The sequence below is a fragment of the Somniosus microcephalus genome, chromosome 15 (assembly GCF_052327205.1).
Source record: "Somniosus microcephalus isolate GS21.2 chromosome 15, FLI_Smic_1.0, whole genome shotgun sequence".
In the NCBI taxonomy this organism is placed as follows: Eukaryota; Metazoa; Chordata; class Chondrichthyes; order Squaliformes; family Somniosidae; genus Somniosus; species Somniosus microcephalus.
The window spans coordinates 7,269,792-7,282,560 of record NC_141001.1 but is presented as its reverse complement, the minus strand read 5'-3'; the positions used below and the strand labels follow the sequence as shown (position 1 = coordinate 7,282,560).

At 48.2% G+C, this 12,769-nt stretch overlaps 1 protein-coding gene across 3 annotated transcripts in view; it reads left to right on the top strand.

Annotated features, from left to right (window-relative positions):
* fnbp4 (formin binding protein 4) overlaps positions 1–12,769 on the top strand; it is a 56,033-nt gene that overhangs the window by 32,335 nt on the left and 10,929 nt on the right. For 2 of the 3 annotated variants that reach the window (XM_086007487.1, XM_086007490.1), the window contains 8 exons: positions 4,133–4,238; positions 4,428–4,763; positions 5,870–6,104; positions 7,456–7,577; positions 7,790–7,894; positions 8,569–8,702; positions 9,668–9,846; positions 12,074–12,402. In XM_086007487.1, coding sequence (XP_085863613.1) covers positions 4,133–4,238; positions 4,428–4,763; positions 5,870–6,104; positions 7,456–7,577; positions 7,790–7,894; positions 8,569–8,702; positions 9,668–9,846; positions 12,074–12,402 — 1,546 coding nt within the window. The remainder of the gene's footprint in view (positions 1–4,132; positions 4,239–4,427; positions 4,764–5,869; positions 6,105–7,455; positions 7,578–7,789; positions 7,895–8,568; positions 8,703–9,667; positions 9,847–12,073; positions 12,403–12,769) is intronic. The other variant, XM_086007489.1, reaches the window with a different exon arrangement.

The window sequence follows — 12,769 nt, the reverse complement described above, 5'->3', positions numbered from 1 at the left end:
GCTATTTTCTTTTAAACACTGATCCTGACTACCTGTTTGCCCCAGAGGAGAGTGTGTAGAAAGGTTATGTCCAATTTTACACAGTAATCTAAGATTAGCCATTCTATATATGCACTGTACAGGAGTAATGGATAGCGTGGAGAGGGTCTCAAGACAGTGACACGAGGAGAGGGGCTCACATTTGAACCTGCAGTGTAAAATGCTCCTAGTAATACATATCATCTATTATCTGAGCTAACAGAGAAGAGAAGGCTGAGGGGTGATCTGATGGGGGTCTTTAAAATTATGAAGTGGTTTGATTGGGTAGATGTAGAGACGATGTTTCCAGTTGTGGGGATGACCAAAACTAGGGACCATAATTATGAGAGTCACTAATAAATCCAAAAAAGAATTCAGGAGAAACGTCTTTACCCAGAGAGTGGTTAAAATGTGGAACTTGCTACCACATGGAGTATTTGAGGTGAGTCACAGCGAGAGAGTCATGAAAGAGGCCCATCGCGTCCGCGCCGGCCATCAAGCCCTGTCTAATCTAATCCCATTTTCCAGCATTTGGTCCGTAGCCTTGTATGCTATGGCATTTCAAGTGCTCATCCAAATGCTTCTTGAATGTTGAGGGTTCCTGCCTCTACCACCCTTTCAGGCAATGAGTTCCAGATTCCAACCACCCTCTGGATGAAAAAGTTTTTCCTCAAATCCCCTCTAAACCTCCTGCCCCTTACCTTGAATCTATGCCCCCTTGTTATTGACCCCTCTACTAAGGGGAAAAGTTCCTTTCTATCTACCCTATCTATGCCCCTCATAATTTTGTACACCTCAATCAGGTCCCCCCTCAGCCTTCTCTGCTCCAAGGAAAACAACCCCAGCCTGTCCAGTCTTTCTTCATAGCTGAAGCGCTCCAGCCCAGGTAACATCCTGGTGAATCTCCTCTGCACCCTCTCCAAAGCAATCACATTCTTCCTATAGTGTGGCGACCAGAACTGCACACAGTATTCCAGCTGTGGCCTAACCAGCGTTTTGTACAGCTCCATCATAACCTCCCTGCTCTTGCCTTCATTAGCCGAGGCATAGAATATAAGTATCCCATATGCCTTTTTAACCACCACATCCACCTGTTCTGCCTTCAGGGATCTATGTACATGCACACCAAGGTCCCTCTGATCCTCTGTCTTTCCTAGGGTCTTACCATTCATTGTGTATTCCCTTGCCTTGTTAGTCCTCCCAAAATGCATCACCTCACACTTTTTTAATGCATTTAAGGGAAAGCTAGATAAGTACATGAGGGAGCTAGGAATAGACAGATATGCTCATTCGTTAAGGTGCCGCATAAGAGGTTGCTACACAAGATTAGGGCTCATGGGATTGGGTGTAATAGCATAGATTGGTTAACGGACAGAAAACACAGCGTAGGAATAAATGGGTCATTTTTGGGTTGGCAGGCTGTAACTGGTGGAGTGCCGCAAGGATCAGTGCTTGGGCCTCTGCTATTCACAATCTAGATCAACTATGAGGGGATAAAGTGTAATGTATCCAAGTTTGCTGACGATACAAAGCTAGGTGAAAAAGTGAGCTGTTAGGATGTAAAGTGGCTGCAAAGGGATATAGACAGGTTAAGTGGTTGGGCAAGAAGGTGGCAGATGGAGTAAAATATGGGGAAGTGTGAAATTATTCACTTTGGTAGGATTAATTAATGGAAAAGCAGAATTTTTTTTAAATGTGAGACTAGTAACAGGGATCTGGGTGTCCTTGTACACAAATCACAAAGTTAACAATCGGGTGCAGCAATAATTCGGAAGGCAAATAGTATGTTAGCCTTTATTGCAAGGGGGTTGGAGTATAAGAGTAAGGAAGTCTTGCTACAATTATACAGGGCCTTGGTGAGAGCACACCTGGAGTACTGGGTGCAGGTTTGGTCTCCTTACCCAAGGAAGGATGTACTCGCCTCAGAGGCGGTGCAACAAACATTCACTAGATTGATTCCTGGGATAAGATGATGTCCTATGAAGAGAGATTGAGTAGAATGGCCCTATATTCTCTGGCGGGGTTGGCCATTTAGGACTGGGATGAGGAGAAATTTCTTCACTCAGAGGGTGGTGAATCTTTGGACTTCTCTACACCAGAGCGCTGTGGAGGCTCAGTCGATGAGTATATTCAAGACTCAGATCGATAGATTTTTGGGTACTGAGGGAATCAAGAGATAGGGCAGGAAAGTGGAGTTGGTGTAGAAATTCAGCCATGATCTTATTGAATGGCAGAGCTGGCTCGAAGGACCGTATAGTCTACTCCTCCTATTTCTCATGTTCTAATAGGTTAGGTGAAGTAGAGTGGGCTAGGCGCGTGTGGAGCATAAACACCATCGTGGGCCGAATGGCCTGTTTCTGTGCTGTAAATTTTATGTAGCACATGGGAGCAGAGAGATCCTGGGTATAATCCCGATTCACACAGATGAACCGTATGGGTCTACAGTGTCCCTTCAAGTGAGAGCTGCCGTTTGATTGAAGTAGAGAGGCAACACTCTGTACGTGTTGTGTAGAGATTCCAGATAGTGGGGTTTGAAGTTAAGGCAATTATCTCATTGCGCGTGCAGGTTGGAGGGTCTTTGCCTGAGCTCTGAAATAAGATAACCGCCTGCGACATTGCCTTCGGCTAAGTGTATTTTCTTTGTACATAATGTGGGACAGCTGTGCAGTTTCTAAAGGACACGTGCTGAGACTTTATGCTCACCACTGTTAACGCTGTAGGGTTAGTTTAACAGCTGATTTCTGGGAAATCGCTATATCCCTGTGTACATTAATCAAAATATTACAGGGCAAGAGGGAAATGAGAATTGGAGATATGAGTACAATTGTTTTAATTTTAAAGTGTTGGAGTAGGGGGAATAAACCCAAAAAGCAAAGAACGAGGATAACCAAAACCTTGGGGACGCTGTTTAAAAAGATCGTCAGGAGATGAGGTTTAAGGTCAATGGTGGGAGTCGCAGTAGCTTTAAGTGTGCCTTAACTAGGCCCACAGTCAGCTTACAGCTCCAGTGCCTCGTGTGCTGCAGTACCTCCCATCATACAGCTCCATATTAAGTTTCCTGTTCTGTGTTGGAGCAGCGTGCGGGCTGGTGTGTGGTAGGATTTATTTACAGTGAGGGCCTCGTGTAATGTCAGGATGCTCCTTTGTAGCTGTGGGGCTCCCTGGAACGAGTGGTGCCACGGGATCTTTGACAGTTTCCACTCATGAGAACATAAGAACGGGAGTAAACCATTCAGCCCCTCGAGCCTTTTTCTGCCATGGCTGATCTATATCTTAACTCCATCTACCCGCCCTTGCTCCATGTCCCTTAATACCCTTGCCTAACAAAAATGTATCACTCAATTTTAAATTTTTCAATTGACCCACAGCCTCAACAGCTTTTTGTGGTGGAGGGGTGCGGGTAAGGAAAGAGTTCCAGATTTCTACTACCCTTTGTATGAAGTGCTTTCTGACATCACCACTGAATAACCTAGCTCTAACCATTCAAGACTGAGATCGATGGACATGGGGAATTGAGGAATATGGGGATAGGGTGGGAGAGTGGAGTTGCTGTAGAAGTTCAGCCATGATCTTATTGAATGGCAGAGCAGGCCAGAAGGGTTGTATGGCCTACTCCTGCTCAAGGTTGTGCCCCCTTGTTCTGGATTCCCCCACCAGAGGAATCGTTTCTCTCTATCAACCCGATCAACTCCTTTGATCATCTTAAACACCTCAATTAGCTCACCCCTTAATCCCCTACATTCAAGGGAGTACAAGCCTAATCTATGCAACCTGTATTCATAATTAGTCCCTTTCAGCCGCACTATCATTCTGGTGATTCTGCGATGCACCCCCTCCAAGGCCAATATATTCTTCCTTGAGTGCAGTACTCCAGATGAGGTCTGACCAGAGCTTTAAATAACTAACATAACTTCCACACTTGAAAGCAGAAACTGAGCTGTGTGGGGCTTTGCCTACACCATGTATAGGGAACAATCTAGTCCCTTCAACTGTCATGTAAAACACATCGTGCGGGGGGGGGCGGGAAGGCCATTCAGTTTTGGGAACGCGCGTTGCTGCAGAGCCTTTGACCAGCCCAGGGAGGAGACGCATGTTACTGTGTGTTGTCTTTCAGCTCCGTGACCCTGTCCGCTGGCGAGGTGGAGAGTAGCTATCAGCACACGGGCGTCTATCACCATGACCAAACTGTGGCAAAGCCAGACAGCAGAAACCTGAAGAAGGTAGGGGTGAAATAAGGTGATATCTGTTGCTTTTCTGCCGGGAAAAGGGGCAACAAAAATAAAATTCTTGTGTGGAAGACTGCATTTATTTCAATGGGGGCCGCTGATGTACAGGTAACTTTGATTCGCGGCCGTGCCGGCTCCTGTGGGTGTCATGTCTCTCTAACCTGCTCTTTTCTGCTTCTGAAGGAAGTTAACGAGAGTGTGTTTGCACTGGCCTGCGAGAAGGAGGAACGCTCGGGTGTTGCCGCGTCTCTGCTGGCTCCGCTCATCCCCGAGGAGGTGAAGAAAGCAGAGGAAAAGTGGCGAAAGAAGTTGATTTGCCAGGAAGAACAGGAGGAGGCGGGTGAGGAGGACGACGGCGGGAACAGCAGCAGTGTGCACGTGGAGGAAACGCCACAAGAGGATCGCCAGAGCTTGAACCTTTCCCAGGAGAGCGCGGAGGACGAGGAAGAGGAGGGGGTGGAGAAAGAAGAAGAGGAGGAGTATACGCGGGAACTGGAGCTGGTGCTAGAGAGAAAGAAGGTGAGATTATAACTGGGAGCGGATTGTCTCCTTCAACTAGTGCAGTGCTCTCGTAAGTGCTTGAGGGTTTTGCTTCGGATAAACCTTGTGACCATCGCACTTCATGGATGCAAAACCCTCTAGAAAAAGAGAGAGAGACTGGGTGCTTGTGATCAGCAGCACTAAACTTACATTTCTAGTTTGCACAGTTCCCTCACAAAGCAATTGGGTGATAATCTGAGACTGTGCTTACTTAACAACAAATTACCCCCCAGTGACAGCATTGTGCATCTTGGCACGCGCTCCTATCCTTGCAGGAAGAAGGGTCACCCGAGTTACAATTCGCAATGCCGCGAAGGATCCGCTAGCAATACTTTTTTAATTTTTGGGGGAGCAGAATGATTTGAACAATACAATGTGTGCTATAAGCTGGCCGCTGGAACCAAGGATAATGAACGGCTGAGAAGGACCAAATGCGCAGTTGTGCCGTGTTGGTGTTTATTCAGTGTATTGGTAACCCATACACTGGGCAAAATCACACTTGTGCTGATTCAGCCCCAGCATAAAGCTGCTCTGAGCTGGTGCTCACACCAAGGCCCAGAACGCCTGGGGTGGGAAGTGACGCCGAAGAAGATCCTTCACTTTGGTAACTACAAAATACACCCGGGGGGGGAAAAAGCAAATAAAGAGGCAGTGGCACTCTTGTGTAATACAGGAAACTTTGATTTATCCGGAGGTTGTATGTCCGGAAACCTCGATCTAACGGCAGAAATCAGCAGCCGTTTTGGTTAGGTTTTTTTTCTTCTAGCATTTTTTTTTTTTTTTTTTTTTAAACAGTCAGGCTCTGGAAAGCGTCTCTAGCTTAGCAACAGCTTCAGAGATGCTTCCAAGGTACGGGCCGAGTGTTTACAAGCTGTTGCTAAGCAACAGTGTTTGTCATCAGATACGGAGATGAAATCCTCTGTATCCTTCAACATTAGCGCTGGTCTATCCGGAAGTTTTGATAGATCGGCAGCAGCTCGGTCCCGTCGGTGCCGGATATCGCGAAGTTTCCTGTACTGTTTTATCTGCTGTTTATATCCACGCCGCTTTGTGTTACGATGCTGACTCGGTCCGTGTGTTCACAGGCAGAGCTGCGTGCGCTGGAGGAGGGCGATGCCAGCTTGGCTGGGTCTAGTCCACGCTCTGATTGCAGCCAGACTTTAGTGCAGGAGGGGCAGGTGTCTGAGAGCAGCAAGCACATCCACAGGAAAGGGAAGTGGCAGGCACTGGCTCGCACATTCAGTCCTGAGCCTGCCGGCCGCGCTTCAGATAACCCGGAGCGTGACACCGCCCCGGAGGGAGTGCTCTGTGCTGAAACTGGTAAGTGATTGGAGAAGCTTCATCTCGAGGGTCTTGTCCCTGTCCAGACTATCAATCTTTGTTTTTTGCATCCGGGAAGTGTGCGGCACTGGTAAGGCCGCATTCGTACCCCCTCCCTAGTTGCCCTGAGAAGATGATGGGCCTTCATTTGTTTGTACATATACGTGTCTTCTTGGGCCTCTCCAGAGGCATTAAGACTGGACTGGCTAGCCGTGGCAAGTACAGACATTCGAGAACCAGCTCAGTTTTATGCTCGTCTGGCAGCTTTTATGGTCAAGTTCACAACCCATGACCCTGGGATTGCTTGTCTGGTACCAGAACCACGACACTACCGTATCCATAATGTGCAAGCCGAACATGTTCTGAGAGGCTAAATGGCTTGTAGTGAAGAAAACACATTGTGTTCACAATGTGTGAAGCTTCCTCTACACTGTCCCATCAAACACTCCCAGGACAGGTACAGCACGGGTTAGATACAGAGTAAAGCTCCCTCTACACTGTCCCCATCAAACACTCCCAGGACAGGTACAGCACGGGTTAGATACAGAGTAAAGCTCCCTCTACACTGTCCCATCAAACGCTCCCAGGACAAGTACAGCACGGGTTAGATAGATACACCGTCCCATCAAACACTCCCAGGGCAGGTACAGCACGGGTTAGATACAGAGTAAAGCTCCCTCTACACTGTCCCATCAAACGCTCCCAGGACAGGTACAGCACAGGTTAGATAGATACACCGTCCCATCAAACACTCCCAGGACAGGTACAGCATGGGTTAGATACAGAGTAAAGCTCCCTCTACTTTGTCCCATCAAACACTCCCAGGACAGGTACAGAACGGGTTAGATACAGAGTAAAGCTCCCTCGACACTGTCCCATCAAATACTCCCAGGGCAGGTACGCCATGGGTTAGATATGGAGTAAAGATGAGTACATTGGATGCTCTAATGCCATATTTACATTCTTCACACCAGCTTTCGTAGCTATCGTGAGTGAGACTGACTATTTGTACCAAGTAAAAAGCATTTCCGTCCTGCCCAAGAGAACTAGGCTGAAGTCACCCAATCTTGCTTCACTCAGCTCCTGCAGCCAGCAGGGAATTGCACAGGAACCACAATGTAGTAAATTATTTTGACAACTATGGTTTACAGTTAAATACAGAGGGAAATTGTTGCAAGTTGGGCCAGGACAACTTGAGATTGAGAGTAAATGTTGAGTGTCATGTGTGACTGTCGTAACCGGGTGTTGTATAATTTCAGTCACCCGCTTTATTTTCCTATTCTACCTCACCCATCCCAAGGAAGAGTTCGGATAATTTCAACCTTGCATTGTAAATCATTTTTCTTTGCAGCTCCTGAAAAGCCGATCATTGATCCTGAGGAAAGTGACATGGATCTTGAAGGGTCTACGGAAAAGCAAACGGCTGCACCAAAACATCCTCCAGAAGAAAAGGATGACCGTGGTGAACTGAAGGTGGGAAGGCCATTGTCCAGGCTGTGCTGGCATTTCTGTCTTGTTTTGCAATGTTGAGCATGCACTGGAACGTTTTCTAGGAATAGCATGGCTCGGTATGCTAGGACATTTTCGGTGAGCGCTGTGGGGGTGGGATGGTCTTGGGGAGGGGGGATGCGGTTTTGGGTGCACAGTCATTTGAACATTGATGCTGACTCCAAATCTTCTATCAGTTTCAGATTGCTGAACTGGCAAACACTCTCTCCAGTAAACTGGAATTCCTGGGAATTAGCAGACAGTCTATCTCCAACTTCCACTTCCTGCTGCTCCAGATCGAGGTTTGAGACTGACTCATTTCATTCCACACTAAGTCTGTAGTGATGTTTGAGGACTGGGAGGGAGAGCTTTGTCTTTAATCGCTATGATATTGGACAGGTTTCGTTTTTGAGCCTCTTTTCCTATCCACGTTACTGTCTGCACTGTCGCCATCCAGAGCTGCCTCTGCGCCCTTATTGCTATGTCTGCCAGCAGGTCTAAATGGGGCCTTATGCCCCTGCCGCTATGTCAAATGATAGGCCCACCCTCGCGTCGGGACAATGGGCCTACCAGCTCACCCGCTCACATCCCTACGCCCAGTTTAGACAATGGGCCTACCCACCCGCCCCGTGTTGGACTATGAGCCTACTTGCCCACCTCTTCTCCATGTCGGATGATGGGCCTACCTGCCCCCTCTGTCTGCTGGTGGACCCACCGGGCCCCCCGTGTCCTTGTTCCATCTGCCAATGGGTCTCCCTGGCACTCCACGGCCTCAGAGCAGTGTGCATGTTGAGTCAGTGACATGCCTCAGGACTGATTGAGCATCTCCTACTCAAGGGGTGAGTTTTTACCAAAAGGTGGGTGATTTTGGCTGTGATCTTTTTTCCTTTACACAAACTTGTGTTGTAGTGACTCTAGGTGCTCTGTTCAGTTTAGTGGCCTTCCATCCTTTAATAACATCTCTCTTGGGTTTCAGACTCGAATATCAGACTGGCGAGAAGGAGCACTGAATGGCCAATACCTCAAACGCAAACTGCAGGAAGCTGATTTACAGATTAAACACTATGAATCTAATGCATCCCCAAAAGGCTGGTCCTGCCATTGGGACAGGTACGCACTCTTCTACTTTTTCACCTTTCACCTTTGACACGTGACAACCGAACTGTGACCCCCCCCCCTCCCCATCTCCACATGACGACGTGGCAACAGTAGTTGCAGACTGCCAGCTCACTAAACTGCTAATTTGGTAACACTCCTCCCGCATGTGTTCAAATCCCAAAAGCAAAACAGAAATCATTGGACCAGCCTAAAATGTAACCCACAAAATTTGGCAATTTCTCATGCTGAGGTTTGAGTGTTGGAGTTGAACAGATAGACTACTCATATAATTGTGCTGAGTAAGGGAGTAACGATAAAAGGGGAAAGGGGCGGGAGAGAGAGAGAGAGTGCGCATGCAAGAAATGTCTGCGCTTTGCTGGAAATTTCTGGGATGGAATTCCTGAACCGACCACACAAGAGAAAGAGGGAAGGTGCCTCCTGCAGCAGCTGCGAGAGAAGACGAAGGTTATTGCCGGAAGCACAGGTCAGAATTATTTTATTTTCTCTCTTATTACAGTTTACTGCATCTATAAAATATGTAAATGTGTTTTCATATATTTTTTTTAAAAATTACTGTTTTATTTTTCAGCTTGAAGAATATTTTTGCACTAATTCCTTCCTTGTTTGCTTCTAGATTAAAAGGGATGTCTGAGTTGCCGTCAGATACCCTGCTCAGTGCCACCGTTGTTATCGGGCAGCCGTTTTCACCCACCGAAAACAATGATAATTGGGCCAAAATTTGTAACACTTTCGTTTTTAAAAGGCACGATATATAAAACAAAACAAACAAAAATCCAAACCAAAATTGAATCATGAGGTTTTCTGTTTGACCTCTGCTTTCCTAGACTGCTAGGAGCAGGAGGTGCCAAACCTCCTGTCGGCAAAAAAAAGCTCACCTGTTTTTTTTTTCGCCTCTGGCAGGGTCCACCTGCTGCCGCCCCCCCTGTACTAAGTGTCTCCTTTCTGTCACGCCGTAGGGAGCACCGGCGCTATTTCTATCTCAATGAGCAGACGGGCCAGTCGCAGTGGGAGTTCCCGGACGTGGACGAGGAGGAGGAAGCGGCCGAGTGCGCCTCGAGGCTGAATGTTGGCAAGAGTGTGTTCTCCGCCAGTGCTCCAGTGAAAGAGAGCGCGGGCGCCCCGAGTGATCCTGCAGGTGAGGGGTTTTGCTGCTGGCTCTGTCTGTACCTGTGGAGCAGCAATCCACGTTCCTTTCAAACTTCTGGGCCTTAGTCACCTGTCGGTTCCCGCTCCTGTGGAGTTGGCGGTGGATTGCAGGTTACCCCAGGTTGGGAGCGATGGGCTGACTGCAGTAGGTGATATTCTTCAGTATCTGGCTCTGGAATCGTTCTCCATACGTCAAGTGATCAGCTGGTTTAGAAAGAATCGCTTGAGTGGTGTCGGTTGAGCAGGCGTGGGAGGGGTGTGGCTTTAGACTTCGGTCTAGATTCCTCTGTTTAAAGAGCAGGCTGGGTTTCCTGGGTGGGTGCTGTATAAGTGCAGGTAGTTTGGGGGAGGAGAGCCTCTGGGAGGAGCAAGAAAATTCAGGCTTCTCCTTTAAGACACTGCTTAAAGTCTACCTATTTGACCAACCTTTGACCTGTCCTAATGTCTCCTTTGGCTTGCTGTCAGTTTTTTGTCTGACTCCTGTGGAAGCGCCTTGGGGTGTTCTACTGCGAGAAAGGCTCAATATAAATGCAAATTGTTGAACAGATTAATGAGCTACATGAGCCTCTTTAAAAACTCTCAAACACTCTAAAGCCCACCTAGCTACCAGCCAGATAACGAGCAGCAAGTCCCAGAAGACGACTGTAGCCTAAGCCCCTCATGTAAGCATGCAGGTGCAGCAGGCGGTTAAGAAGGCAAATGGTATGTTGGCCTTCGTAGCAAGAGGGTTTGAGTACAGGAACAAGGATGTCTTGCTGCAGTTGTACAGGGCCTTGGTGAGACCGCACCTTGAGTATTGTGTGCAGTTTTGGTCACCATACCTGAGGAAGGACGTTCTTGCCATGGAGGGAGTGCAGCGAAGATTCACCAGGCTGATACCTGGGATGGCAGGAATGACGTATGAGGAGAGATTGTGTCGATTGGGCTTATACTCACTGGAGTTTAGAAGATTGAGGGGGGATCTCATCGAGACCTATAAAATTCTGTCAGGTCTGGACAGACTAGATGCAGGAAGGATGTTTCTGATGGCCGGGGAGTCCAGAACCAGGGGTCATAGTCTAAGGATAAGGGGTAAGCCATTTAGGACTGAAATGAGGAGGAATTTCTTCACCCAGAGAGTGGTGAACCTGTGGAATTCTCTGCCACAGAGGGCGGTGGAGGCCAGTTCATTAAGTATATTCAAGAAAGAGTTGGATATGTTTCTTGAGGCTGAAGGGATCAAGGGATATGGGGAAAAGGCAGGGATATGGGGAAAAGGCGGGGACAGGGTACTGAGTTTGGATGATCAGCCATGATCACATTGAATGGCGGAGCAGGCTCGAAGGGCTGAATGGCCTACTCCTGCTCCTATCTTCTATGTTTCTATGTAGTGGCAGTCTTGAGTTTTTTCCCCTATCGAATCTCTGCATTTATTCTGTCCTTTTATTCGGCCTCTCAAAACATCCCAAACCACTTCCCAGGTGATGCATTACTCTCCAGTGCAGGGACTGTCACACAGCCCAAATATAAGAGCCATTTTCCTTCAGGTCTGTTTCAGTGGACTCGCAGGTGTCTGGTAAAGGGAGTCTCCCTGCAACGGTAGACTGTGCATTCTGTGTCTGTCGCTTTCTCTGTGTTGCTCGCTCGGTCTCTGTGTCTGTAAGCGGTCCAATCCCTTGTGTGGTGCTTTGCACAAGGCTCTGAAAAGCACAGCATGGCACCCGCAAGATGGGAGCTGGAGCTCGCCCCAAATTTTACAATAAATTACATTTTAAATGAGACAATTCTTCTGTCCCTGCCATCTCCCCAAGTGAAGGCAAGTCACTCATGCAGTGCCCAGATCTGAACACCAGAAACATTGAGTTAGAGGCATGTGTGGCAGTGGGAAGCGATGGTGTTTGAGGGATTACAGTGACATGCTGAATTTAGTATACAGGGGTATGGGATGTTCAGGCAGGGCGGGAATCGGTGGAGAGGATGGGGAAACTGGGTTAAGCAGACTTGGAGCCCTCAAGGGGACAGAATGGCCTTTCTGTTGCTTCTCAGGAATTCCTGGAAAGTATGTATGTGAATGGTTGCTGAACAATGCTTGTCATTCCTACTGTGGACATTGGGCTGTTGCCACCCAAGCCCAGTTGGGTCGCCAGTGTGGCAGTAACTCGCATTGTATGCACTAACACTCTTTCATTTCAGTTCATTCTGTGTAATATTACTCTGCCTGTTCTGCTTACAATCAGGTCCCGTGCATATGGAGCTATGTACTAGCCAAGCTTCTGTTCTTCAGCCAATCAATGTTGCTTCTGTAGGAAACAGTGCCCAGCCTCCCCTCCCCCCTCAACCCCCCCTCCCACTGGACCTTCCTCCCCCGCCCCCACCCCCACCTTCCTCCCCCCCTCCCCCGCCCCCGCCTCCTCCCCCTCCAAATGATGACGGAGACATACAGGAAGTGGAGATGGAAGTGGAGAGCAAGGAGCCGCCAGCGCCAGGGACTGAAGAGGATTGTTTGGAAAGAGCCCTTCTCCCCATCATCCCAGTTACAACAGTCCCGCCCCCAGCAGTAAAGAAGGTGAGATTGGAGCGGTGGTACCGTTTTTTTTTTTTTTTAAAAAGGAAAGCCGTACCCCTCCCTACCAAGGCTCAGCTGGTCATGGCAGTGAGTGGCTGAAACGTATAGGCGGTCTTTTATATGGACGGATGCTATAGCAGTGAGCTCTTTCGACAGGCACCAGAGAATAGATTACTGCCTTGTACAGCATCGTGTTACTGAGTGATCACAGATCCTGATTTCAAAGCCCAGCTCCAATTGGCTTTCCAATTTGGTATGGGTCAGTTTCTGAAGAGGCTGGAGCAGCTCTCGGGCATCTGATCCCTGTTCTGTGGTGAGTTGGCTAATCTCAGTTGGCCTGGTGAATAGGGCGCTGCAATTGGATCGC